Source organism: Elaeis guineensis, chromosome 5 (assembly GCF_000442705.2).
Source record: "Elaeis guineensis isolate ETL-2024a chromosome 5, EG11, whole genome shotgun sequence".
NCBI classification, from domain to species: Eukaryota; Viridiplantae; Streptophyta; class Magnoliopsida; order Arecales; family Arecaceae; genus Elaeis; species Elaeis guineensis.
This window is the reverse complement of record NC_025997.2, coordinates 66,203,151-66,216,771: the sequence shown is the minus strand read 5'-3', so window position 1 is coordinate 66,216,771 and position 13,621 is coordinate 66,203,151. Positions and strand designations below refer to the sequence as shown.

General features: G+C 38.4%; 1 protein-coding gene across 2 annotated transcripts in view; it reads left to right on the top strand.

Annotated features, from left to right (window-relative positions):
• The first annotated feature begins 614 nt into the window (after nt 1–614).
• The window catches only part of LOC105035151 (1-acyl-sn-glycerol-3-phosphate acyltransferase), a 44,584-nt gene continuing 31,577 nt past the window's right edge, over nt 615–13,621 (top strand). Inside the window, exons 1-2 of one of the 2 annotated variants that reach the window (XM_010910593.3) lie at nt 615–879; nt 1,020–1,370. In XM_010910593.3, the coding sequence (XP_010908895.1) occupies nt 877–879; nt 1,020–1,370 (354 nt within the window). In that variant the 5' untranslated portion in view covers nt 615–876. Of the gene's footprint in view, nt 880–1,010; nt 1,371–13,621 lie in introns of both variants that reach the window. The other variant, XM_010910594.3, reaches the window with a different exon arrangement.

Below are 13,621 nucleotides of genomic sequence, written 5' to 3'. Positions count from 1 at the left end.
ACAACCCATGCATCAGACGCAACAGTGGTTCGTTTGTGCGAACGAACGAGGCGATCCACGTGTTTCAAAGAGACCGCCATCTTTCCCTGGGTAATAAGATTGCTGTCCCTTTCCGCGCCTACTTTCCGTTTGGCTTGTAGGTCAAAACCAAGCTCAAAAATGTGTGCCACTTCAGCGGTCCAATAAGTTGGTCCCACGGATTTTAAGTCCATTATACCACTCATCTATATGGTGTCAATCGCTCGCCACGCAGCCAGTCAATCACTGCCTGCCACGAGGGCCCGTCATAAATCTCGGACCCTCTCCTCTTTCGTGGGTCTCGGTGTCCTTGAAACTCCCATCTCAACGAGCACTTATAGCCTGAACCCCGTAGACTAGCACAAATCTCGAAGCACATAAACAATGAATAACGTACAATCGGAGATCCGTGTAAAAAATAAGGATAATGTGGCGTGTTATGCACCGTGGGATTTGCCTGGTCTATCTGGGCGTGATCCAGACAATAATTTCTCCATCTCAAGAGCAATTCTTGTGACATTCAAATCTCTGGCCCATGTCTATGTGGTCCCTATGCGCCAGCTGGAGGCTCTATATATAGGTTTAGTTGTTTCTAGGATGCATGCATCTAAAATTTTTCAGATCTTAAGACTATTCCCTTGAAAACCATGCCTTCCTAGCGAAGACAACCACGGCGGCAGACCCTCTCTCCTTAGAAACCACCCATCACTATTCTTTACTCTTCTTCTCTATTTGCTCTGCACTCCAGAATCTTCTCTTTCTTCTCTCTCCACGAAGAACCCACAGAATTTATTCTTTGCTGGATTCCGATTCCGACCTATTCGCAAGTTCCCTACTCGGAACCTTCAAACCTCTTTCATGGTACCATCACAATATATTGAGTTAAAACTTTTTCAAATTCTGCACTCTTCACCAGCCTTTCAATAATCTATATATATTTCTAATCTCAGTATATCCAGTATATCTTAGTCCTCGTTTGCTTTTCTTGCTAGTGGTATTAGAGGTGGGAAGTGGGGGATAGTGCTATGGGTGCTTCTGGGGCAAGTTCGTTCTTGCTGGGTCGGCGGCTGGAGAGCTGCTTCAAAGCGAGCTTCGGATCGATGGGGCCACCGATTCCCCCACCGAAAGATGCGGCCGGGCAACCGAGTCGCCGGCTGGCCGACACGGCTGACTTTGTGGATGATGATAGATGGATTACTGTCGTCCTGTCGGTCGTTAGGATTGTTGCTTGCTTTCTGTCGTTGATGGTTACCACCATCGTCTGGGGCGTGATCATGATGGTGTTGCTCCCTTGGCCATATGCTCGGATCAAGCAGGGAAACTTGTATGGCCATGTAACCGGGCGGATGCTGGTAAAGAATTTTGTAACTGCAGATTTCCAATCTTCTTTATATATATATATATATATATATTTGTTGCTTTATTGTCTGATCAGTTCATAGATAGATTTTGTTGGTTTGATCTATATTTCGGTGTAAGGAGATAAAGATTGATTGGAATGCGTGCTTGTGGGTATAATTCATCTCGTTTCGATGTTGTTTTGTTGTTTGGTTACTGTTCTGTGAACATCTTCCCTCCAAACTGCATAATTGTTGCTGTTTACCTACTTGATTTTGAGAATAAACTTTTATGTTTCTTCTTCCCATTGTCAATTGGTTGGTAATCGCATTTTCCTTGTGATGGGTTGTATTGCTCTGTTCATTGTCGGATATTCGGTAAACATTATGCCGTCATCCTTAGTTGTTTTTCTTACTTCCTGTGGAAGCATATGCTAAAGAGACCCTAGTCTTATCATATCCATAGTTTGCATGAGATAGATAGTATTATTCTGTGTGGCTATGCTGTTTGGCTCTTCTTTGTAAACACATATCGGATGGCAAAGCTCTGCTTCTTAAAGATTCTGAACTTTTCCTAATAGGCCATTTCTTCTATGTAATTGTTGTTGTTGTGTATCGTCTGGTTGATTTTCTTGGAGTTGAATTAACTATGGAGTCTTGTCTTATTTAACTGATTTGCTTGCGGGCTTTTCCTGCTCTACTTAATTTCTGTTGCATTTATTAATGAAAACAACAGAAGATTTACCAATCATTTTAATGTTATTTGGCATCCTTTTGATGCAGATAAGTAACCGTAAAGTTCCTGAAAGTTATTTTCGTTGTTATTTTAAACTATTAAAGATTAAGGTATTCTTGTAAAGAACTTCACCTCTGTTCTGCATATTGTGCCTGCACTAACTGGTCCAATATATTGCCTGGCATTTTGCAGTCTTGGATTTATAGAATTTGGTTCTGCATAATATCGACATGATTATGCTGCAATTTGGCACTTCAGTATATACTTTGTGCCTCGGTGATGAATTTGATTTCCTCTATTGAAGCTTGCCTTATCTTCTTTTTGCATAGGCTCTTTCCAAGTATACGAGAACCTTAGAGGATTGCTTCTTTTCCTGAAAAGCTTAAATTCTGTCCTTTTGTCCTGCTAACCTTTTATGTTTCATCTTAGCCATACTTTTACCTAGAGTTGTTGTTAGCTTGAAACTTTGTTCTAGTTTAGGGGGTTGGTATCCAGCTGAGGGCTGGCCATCAAACTTTCTCAAATTTTGATGAATTATTGCATGGATCATAAAGTGATGCATATAGATGTGACAGTGCTTGCTGATCAAGTTCATGGTCATTGCTGACACCAATTTTCACATCATGCCATGTGATCTCTTGCTACATGATACGTAAATGAAATTACATGCCTTTTGCCAGCTGCAACAATTATATGTAGCAAAGTGGAGTGTAGTGTAAATTTCTTTTCAAATCAGTTGGGAAATGAATATTAGCAGAAGCTTGATGTCATCCACTTGTTCAAGGCCCTGGTCTGCTGGAATTCCCCGCAAATGTGTTTTTCCTAGAGATGCTACTGGCCTTAATAGGGTTTAGATTTTTTTTTTTTTATTTTAATCAGGATTTGTGACTACAAAGAAGATACATTATATTGCTTTTGGATGGTTTTCTTTTTTTCTGTACTAGTAGCCAGTGATGCACGGGATTATGGGGCAGAAGATAAAAATAATGACAAAATGTTGATTTGCACTTCATAAAACAAAGTTTGTTTCATAATCAATACATGGGCACACTATTTACAACAATCTCACCCAAGCATTATTTGTTGTTTTTTGGCTCTAAATGTGAGTTTTTAGATTAGCTTGCTGTTTCAAGCATAAGTTGTTCAATATTGGTGGATCTAGTTGGCCAGTTATTGTATAGGAATGAATTTTTGCATATGTGACTAAGAATAGTGTAAATTGAGTACCACATTACTCTTTATCTGAAAGCTAAATTAAATTTGTAGTTGCTTTTATGCAGGATTACATGCCTTATTACCTAATGTACACTTGCACAGTTTTTTATCTTCAAGAGTACATGGAAGATAAAGCAGGGAAGAAAAGAAACTTATCATCATCTGTATATGATAGGGTGTGTCCTGGGAAGAAGATCAGCAGCTTGATTTCCTCATATCCAAATATGTGACTCTCTAGAATCATCCAAAAAAGCTGTGCTCTGAACTTTCATTAGAAGATGTTTCAACTTTCATGAAGATTTAAAACTAAAATCTAGCCACCCAACTTTGTTTCGAAGTTCAGTTCAAGCCAGATTCTGCTTCATTGAACCATTAGTTGAATAGAATAAAAAAAGAATTGACGTTCCTCCTGGAAGTCCTCTTTGGCTAGATTGGTCGAGGCTGTTAGATCCATCACTCTTTAATTCAATCCAACCATGAATAGGGATAAGGAGCTGGTTAATAGAACAATTCTAACTTCCTGTGCAATTCAGCTGAACTCTATGTTCTGAATTTATAGATGTGCAACTGATTGGAACATCTGCAGTGATTCTTTGAATGGAATTTCTGTTCAACTTCTTACCTGTGATATGGACCTAATTTGCTCACTCCAAAACTACCAGGCAGAAGATTACAGAACGATTCTGCACAGGAGTAAGTCCAATCCCTGCTTCCTAAATGACGATCTTACTTAGATGATCCCAAGAGCATCCTGTCCTTAAACCCATCTCCAAACATCATAGTGTCCAAGTATGTCTTTAAATATAAGTTCTCTACAGAATCAGAAGTAAGCAAGTTAAATCTAAATGCTTTGTAACCTAAAAGGAGTTCTTTTTCTGTCAAAACTGGAAGCTGCCTTACATGTAGCAAGCAAGAAAATAAGCTCTATAAGAGAAAATGACCTCTATAAAGGAAAATCTCTCGTATGATCAACTTATTCTACTAAATTTAGCCTAAAATATCATCAAGCCTCATCTAGTCTATATTCTTTTTTCTTCTTCCTCTTGTATTTGATTCTTTCCTTGTGAAGGTGCAATGCCTAGTCGGGAACTTCTTGTTATACCTTCAACTCTGCTGTAGAACATAGAGAAAGCTGATCTTAAATGAAGAGATGGACAGCATGTGAGAGGATGACCGGGGGCAATACTAAGTTGTTGCCCCCTCAGTTATCAACTCTTTCCCTGATTCTAGGTTGCATGTCATTTGTGTTAGTTGTATGCGCTAAAAGCCAATCAGGCCGATCCATTAATTCTTTCTAGAATATAATTTTATACTCAACCTAATTAATTAATACAGTAAATTCCATTCATGTAGTGTATGTGTCCATTAATCATCCAGAAAATTAACAAGATGATGATACATATTCTCAAGAATTGAGAATTTGAGACATGTGTCATTGATGGTTAATTTCTAAATTGCTTCCGATCGATGGATCATCACAGAGACGGTGATTGATCTGATCGGTGTATGGATCATTTTTCTTAAGATAGATGAGTCTCGAGTCTACAGTATGGAGATACTGGAGCAAGAGTGCAGATGGTTGTTAGAGAACAACTGTACTGAGCGTGACCAATATGAGAAGTCATTTGGATATCTACTCATTTGTCAGTGACATTCTCTATGCTGTAGTTGTATGAGTGGTTCTTACACCTGCAGTGCCTCGACTATTCACAGTGAGGTTGCTGTAATTTGATTGCACATAAACTTGATCTTCTAGTCATTTGGGTCCTCGCTGTGTATATTGGCTACAGTAGATTCGCTGTAGAAGTAGGATGCACACTTAGAAGGGATCTATTGATTTTAGTAGTTAAGGAGTAGTCCTATATAATTTATGAAATCAAGTTCATAAGACTGTGGCCATGGCATAGTAAATTATGGAAAAGGGTTTTCATGAGATTTCACGATTTAAATTTGAGCTAATTAAATCTTACATATGATAGACGTTGGAGTTTGGCGAATTTTCAATAACCTCCATCTTGTCGGAACTCACGATAGAAGAACTGAATCACACGGTAACTACACCTACATGTTCGTCTTTCTGTTCTGTTGGGTTGCCACTACTGCTGCTAGGCATCATTGGTGGATTGTGGGACCAACGAGAATTATTTTGATGGTCAATAATTCTCGATTGGTGAGTTGAAATTATTTCAATCCATTGAAAGAAGTTTCAATGATATTTTGATGGAGATTAAAATATTTCTCACTACCAGACATAATAGAATTTATGGGGTCACACATAAAAAAGGTCTTGGCTAATCAAATCGTTGAATCATGATTTGAAATCATAAATTGTAAGTGATCTTAATTATCAATTTGATTGATGATTGAACTTAAATGTAAGTTATATTGAGGACTTACTAAGAGTTAATAAGTTATAGGAGGATTAAATTATAATTGTTGCATATTATTTGATTTAATCAAATATTAGGATTGGATCCTAATCAAATTGAATCAGATTTGATTTGATTAGATATGTTTTGAGTTTGACTCAAACTAGATTTCATTAATCTAATGGGATTAGATTTATTGGATACTAGATCCAAACTTATCTAGATTAGGTTTGACCTAATCTTTAGTAATGTTTAATTGGGATAGGATCCTAGTCAAATTAAATCAGATTTAATATAATTAGATAAGATTTTAATTTGACTTGGATTAAGTTTTATTAGTCTAATGGGATTGAACTTAATTTATGTTGAAACCTAATCTAAAATGGACTCCAACTTCCATTTGGATTTGGTCTAGACCTTGACCAAATCAAACAAGGAGATTGTGAACACAAGTCCACATGCCCTATGGTGGTTCCACACCATATATTTTCACATAGAAAAGAAGCTTTGGCGTGGAGGAAAAATAGGTGGGCGCACAAGGGTTGGTTGGGGCGACAATTCAAAGGGAGTTCTTATCCAAATCCAACTTTATCTTTATCCCTAAACCCTAACTATCTTGGGATTTAAATAGGGATAAGATGGGACGCCTCCCTTAAATATAAGGTTAAGAGTTTGGACGCCCAATGTGAGAGAAAGAAGGAGATAGGCATGGAGAAAAATAAAGTAACGCCCAAGGTTGTTCAAGGAATCTTCAAGGTGGTTGACGCCCCCTTCTCCTATCCTTTAATTCTTACAATCAAAAGTTGGTTGTTGTAAGGTAACTCTCTATCTCTTTCTTATGTCCAAGAGTTGGACATGTCCCCTTCTCTCTCTCCTTCATAGATGTCCAAAGTTTGGACATAAAATTAGATTTGATCTGATTTATTTTTCTTGATCCATGAGATGGACGGTTCTCCTTTTTCTCTCCTCAGATCTAGTCCACAGGTTGGACAAGAAGGTAGAATAAGAGATCTGATCTCTTGCCTTTTTTTGTAGATCTTGATTTTTTTTTTGAAAAGAGAAAAGTGGAGAAAAAAATCAGATTTGATCTGATTTCGAATTTCTCCTATAGATTTATTTGATTTTCTTGAGAAGAGAATCAAAAGATCAAACCGATTTGATAATTTAGGGAGCGATCTTTGCAAGAGAGCTAGCACCTCGATGAGATCAAGATCTCCTGATCAGATCAGCCTTGGTGGATATTTGTAGAGGTCAGACATTTGTGCGGCTACAACGAAACCTCGAAGACATCTTCAGATCATTGGATCATCGGATCACAGTGAAGATCTACCTACGCAAAGGCAAAATTCAGATCTTCTTCTTAGATTTTATCTCGCATATATGATGATGCTTAAGTTATGAGATTTGATCTCTATGCATGCTAGATTAGATTAGATGTAATTGAAAAATTATTTTAACATTGTTCTGACATAAGGTTGCTCTGACATAACGGTAGAACATTATTGTCACGTCCTCGATCCGAGATTGTAAACTGAAGGTCATAGCAACTGCCACATACTTATGAAAAACTCTTTCCATAAGCATGCAAGATATTTCATCACGATATCAATACATCACAGTGGAATAAAATTTAAATAATTATTGTTTAACTTTAATTCGCATAACTAAATCAATGTCTTACATCCAATAAAGTTTCACTAAAAATAAAATAATAAATCTAAGTTCAATGAAGTTGACAATGCTAAATCTCGCCTCTAAAAGCTCTGTCCCAACATTATTACCCACGCTCGCAATTAATTATCTGAATCTGCAAAAAAATAAAAAGAAAGGTAATGAGCTAGATAGCCCAGTAAGTAACAAATATCTCAACTAGATATTTCAAATAATTATATAATTTACAAGAATAATAGTATGAATAAACGTAAAAATATATTTCATGTTAATTCAAAGTAGATTCAATTTTTTCAAATATTTATATATAATATAATCATAAATTCGATTCGAATCAAAACACTCACAACTCAACAACCACGACGATGATCAATGTTTAATACCCATTGGCGGGGTCTACTGAATACCAGTGCACAACCTCCATTGGCAGGGTCCACTGAATACCAGCGCACAATCTCAACTGGCAGGATCCACTAAATACCAGCGTACAACCCCTACTGATAGAGTCCATTGAGTACCAACGTATAATTTTCATTGGTGGGGCCCACTGAAACATAGGTTGAGAGCATAAATCTCATATGTATCAAAATACTTTTGTATTGTAACATATCATAATTTTCACTGAACATATGTATAATCAATAAACTATAGTATTTTAGAATCACTTTTTATTCCAATGTAATTTTATAAATCATACATAATTTTAAAGAATAATTATTTACTTTCAAAATAAATATGAAATATCTCGAGAAGATTCATTACTTATCTTTTATAGACCATTGAGCGAACAAATCGATTAACCTTTAGGAGATTCTTCAGTGCCTATTATTCAAAATTATATTCTTGCATTAATTTTAATTTAGAACTAGATCTAAACAAATCCCAAATCAAAATCCCGCTTCGGATCGGATCCTTTACTAAGCTCGATCAAAATCATCAAAAACAAGTCTTTCATTAGGGTAATCTTAGAAAGATAATTTTGAGAGAAAAATCTATCAAGAAAAAAAAACAGTCTAGAGAGAAAATTTTAGAAAGAAAAAGTAGGGAGAGAAAGTCCAATATTTTAGAAAGAAAGCAAGGGTTTAGACTGAAGGGAGAGAGAGAAGAGAGAGAAACTCTCTCTCAATTTTTTTTCCTTTTTCTTTCTTTCTTTTTTTTCTTCTTCATGGAAGTAGAGGACCCGCGTGGTCCTCTTCTTTTCCTTTTTTTTCTTTCACGGAACAGGGGAGCTCTTCTCCCCTTGTTCCCGAGCCAGGACAGCAACCACCCCCACCGGCGACCCTCAAGGTCGGAGGGGCAGTCCTAGACGATACCAACTGGCTAGATTCGGTGACCGGTGGTGATAAGTGGCGGTAGGAAAAAAAATGAAACAAAATAGAAATATAGGAAACTTGAAAAACAATGATTTTTGAAGGAATTTTCAGCAAAAAACTCAGTACAATCCAAAATAAAAACCCCTAAAAAATTGACGGAATGAGATGGAAGGGATTTTACCTAATTTGGATGGGGTTTGACACGATTTCCGATGGCCAAAAGAAGATTAATCTGTCGACAAATAGGATGAAAGGAGGGAAGAAAATCAGCGATTAACCAGTGATTTTTGTGAGGAAAAACCAATGAGATTGAGGCCTTTAAATAGGCCTCAAATAAGAAGAAATTAGGGTTGGAATTATCCTCTAATCCTAAGGGTTTTAGGACTTTGAATCGGAGAAGAACTCTTTCGGGAGTTCGTGTATTTCCCTTCTCCACGCTAATTCCAGTTTGTGCATTACACGTGCTGGCCCAATTTCATTTTTTTTTTTTGTTGCTTTGAGATTTGGGGTAGGGTGTTACATTCTCCCCCTCTAAAAAGAAATTTCGTTCTCAAAATTTTTTTTTGTATGGTCAATAAAAGATCTACTTATGAAAATCACATATCGACATCCAAAATAGTCCCGAATAAAAAATATTATCTTTTTTATATAAATGATTTTTTTTCTATTAAAGAATATCAAATCATGTCTTTCCTCATAAATTTTTAACTCAAAGATTCAATATTGTTGACCATGTCAAGATAATCCAGATAATCTAGATCATTATGCTTCCGCTGTGCACTCTGATTCAGATCTATCAACGTATTTGTATTAATCTGGGGTTTCTAGGTTGTTACAATCAATATCAGTTATCGTTCCACTGTTCCTAGTGTCTATCCACATACACTTATGTCTGATCTATGTGTCATAATTCATCCACTTATGCTCTGATACTATAATAATTGTCATGCCCCTGATCTGGGATTGTGAACCAAAGGTCATGGCAACCGCCGCATACTTATGCAAAACTTTCTTCATAAGTATGCGGCGGTTGCCATGACCTTTGGTTCACAATCTCAGATCGGAGGTGTGACAGTTATGTTGAACGGTTGTCCTAGAACGATGTTGAAGTAATATAAAAATTTTTATTTCCACTGTGTACTCTGTTTATATTTAAAATTTTTGAAATTTCTACGTACATACCTGTCGCTATATGATGTCGATATCCAATAATTTGATGGTGCGAGGGTCACAAGATGGCTATGCATGGGTGCCCAGCTCAATGACTTAGTGACTCATGAATGTCACCAACTACATCCTCTGTCACCAACAATAGGTTAGACATCTTGTTCGTGTATAAGCTAGCCATTGTTCTGTTAGCCTCACTTTCTGAATCTTTTATTAATCTTCAGTCAGCAGACAGCAAATTTGTAATTAAATTTCTTTCTTAAGTTTTGTTCTGAAGAGGTTTACGAAGAAATAACATGTTTTGCTTAGTTATGCTAATAACTTTGGTTATGATCCATCATGTTTCTGTCTTTAGTTAGTTTATCCATTTGCCTCTCATGGGCCAGGATTGTCACTTAACTTTGGATCATTGTTGCCACATAATTTCTCTTGTCACTTAACTTTTGATCATCATTGCCACATAATTTCTCTTCATTCACTTGGTCCCGACACTTTGTTATAAAAATCATTTTCACATCTTTCCAGGACTGGCATTCTTTTTTTTTTTCCCCTCAGCATTAGGCATTTGAAGGTCTCTTGGGGATACATTAGGTCCTCTGCTAGAGGTCTTATTATGAATTATTTGTCCATTTTTCATCTTTAATTTCATTTTAATAGCAATAGCCTTTTAGCTGTACTAACTAGCATGATGGATAAACTATAGCGCAACAACAAAATGATTAGCTTTTTGTGTTGCATAGTGCCATGAGACTGAAGGATAGACTGACCGCCTAGTTAATGGTAGGATGCAACACCACTTAGCACATCGCTAACATTTAGGCAGAGTTTGGTATTAAACTCAATGATTAAGGAGCAAACTAGAAGTGTATATATGGCATACTTACTTCTAGATATCAGTGACTATGAGGTGTTCAAGTTACCTCAAGACCCAGACAATGTTGGAGGAAGCATAATCTTTTCTTGCAAGAAACAAAAGAAATAAGAATGCTTCTGGACAAGACTGCGTGCTGGTCTGGTTGTCATCTGTAAAATCATGCCATCAATAGGGAGAACAGTTCATCATGCATGCACAAACATGCAAACCTCATAAAGCTTAGCACAATAAAGAAATGCATTCTTCATTTATCTTTCGCTGGAGGTCCAGGAGATTTTGATTCTTCTCCTTCAGTGAGGTCAACTTCTCTTCAAGTTGACTCTTGTGGCTCTCAGCTCGTTCGGACTCCTCCTCTTGAAGTATCAGTAAATTGGCCTCCATGACCTTTTTGTTTTGTAGCAGATAAGCCATGTTCTCATAGATGACTTTGAAGTCAACGGCAGCCTGTGGGACAAAGATTTAGATCAGTCATACACTGATGCAAAGAAAAAAAAAGAAGAAGAGAGAAAAGTGGGGAGAAGAGACTCACGTGCATGAGATGCTCGAAGCCGAAATTTTGCAACCTCCTCAGGCTTATTTTTCCAGCGTCCCTCCATGTCGACTCTCGACAGAACTGATTCGAGGAGATCGCTACATAGCCGAGGTTGTTCTAGAAGGGACATTCAGGTCACTGTGTCCCCCTCAATTGAAGTTGACTGGACTACGGTGGTCGAGGTCGGCTTACGGTCAGGCTCCTTGGGAGGTGATGCGGAACAGCAGAAGAATCATTTTTTCTTTTTACCTCGGTCAGTTGACAAGGTCGAGGCTCGATTGATATTCCTCGAGAGGCATCACTGCTCCCTGAAGTGGCGGGAGAAGGGGTGGCTGAGGAAGATCGAGATGGTGTCTGAGCAAGAGGATCCACCCCTCTAGCCTTCTTTGGGGCAGGCGCAGTAACAGATGGCTTCAGCCCTTGCTCTTCTGATCCTCCAATCTATTCGAATTGAACCTCATTTTTGCATTGAAAAATTGTACTTATAAATGATATAGGGATGCAAAAAAAAAATATCGGTCTTATCCCGAGGAGAGTATAAGCTGATATCTGTCTCATACAATGTCCGATCATCAATAAGACTGGAAAGCTTGGGCACTTTGGTGGTTATCAGGGCTGAATGAGCCAACTTATTCTCGGAGAAGATTTCAATCTTAGAGTTATGCCTCGTGTCTGGGCGCCCCAAGAAGCCCTAAAACCCCATGATATTGGGGCTCGGACAAAGAAAAAGCAGCCTTTCTAGCTATGGATGGAAGAAGGTTAGGTCCGGATTTATAGTTTTTCTGAGATGAGAAGTACCATTAACCCCTCTCACTCGGATGTCTTTTCAACATAACTAAAGACGTAGACAGGGAGATTCTGAGCTTTATGTGAAGGTGACACATGATTATGTGCACTATTATCAGCTTAATGGCATTTGGAGTTATTTGGGTAGGGTGAAGCATATAAAAGTCAAATACATTGGAGAAAAAAGGGTGCAATGAAAATTGAAGCTCAGATCGGAAGGCTTCATCATAGAAGGCTATGCAGCCCTCAGGAGGTTCAGAAACCCGACCTTCAAGACCCAGCACCAGCATTTTATATTCATCAGGTATGTCATATTTTTTCCTAAGGGTCACCAAATTCTTCTCGGTCAAGATGGATACCTCGGTTTCTAGTCTAAGATAATCCGTAAGACCACGTGTAGGAGATTCTGCACCAGGGTTGAGCTCCCTTCATCCACAAGATCGACATCCAGGTTCTCCCGAGGAGGATTTTTTATCTCAAAGGTTAATAAGGGCTGGGTTGACCTAATATGTGGGTCGTCTACAATTTTCTTCCCCTCTCTACCTCTAGCAAACATGTCTTCCTTAGAAGGGGGATTGAAGAAGAAAACTGCAAAGAACAGGAGGGGGTTATTCGGCTCTGCGAGCTCTCTTTGATGACTGTTGAACACGAGAAGGCTTCTAGGAAAAATTCGACAGCACCTTTGTAAGAAAAATGGCAGAGATGAATAGTCGTTGGGGGCCAAAACCCCTTATATGAGAATCAACGGTTCGGATCCACTGACTTTATCACTGATTTGTGGCAGTTGGCACCAATCCAGCTGCCTTGTCAAATGGCGGTTTGGTACGTCTTCACCAGATTCAGCTACACCAGATTGTTCTGTGACTATGTTGATTGGCCAATCAGATGCTGACAAATGGCACACACTTATCTGATGTTTTCAAAAACCATCTTTTCAGATAATGATGGCAGGAAGATCTGGCGAATCATTTTTTGAAAGGTCAAATCTCTTCATTTTCAACCAAATAATTAATTTTGATATTATCAAGATACGATGCATTTATATCTGATGGCAGCATCGTCATATCGGTGAAGCCTTGAAGGTCTAGATATTGTTCGATCGTCAAATTAGTGAAGCCTCGAAGGGTCTAGATATTGTCCGATCGTCTGATCGATGAAGCCCCGAAGGATCCAAATATTGTCCAATGGTCGATTAGTGAAGCCCCGAAGAGCCCAGACAAGGTTTGCGGAATCGATATCGGTGGCCGTATTGGTCGATCGGCGATACGGTTCGGCACATTCCTGTTTCGTTCTGAATCGAGGCAAATCGATGAAGAAAAATGGAGTCGAATCGGAGAAGAAAAAGAGAGAAATAGAGAGAGGGAGGAAGAAAGAAAAAGAGGGAGGGGGTCCACTAGAGGGGCTGTCGGAGGGTCTCCGACGGGCCGTCGTGGCCCGCAGGCGGCATTTACACCCCCTGCAGCTCCACGATGTGAAACAGGGGGGATCCGCCCTTGTTTTCTGTATTTTTTTAATTTTTTTTTAAATGAAGTCGGCACTGGATTTGCTGGCATCACTTAAGTGAAGCCGGCAAACCTTATGCCGGCTTCATTTAAAAAAAGAT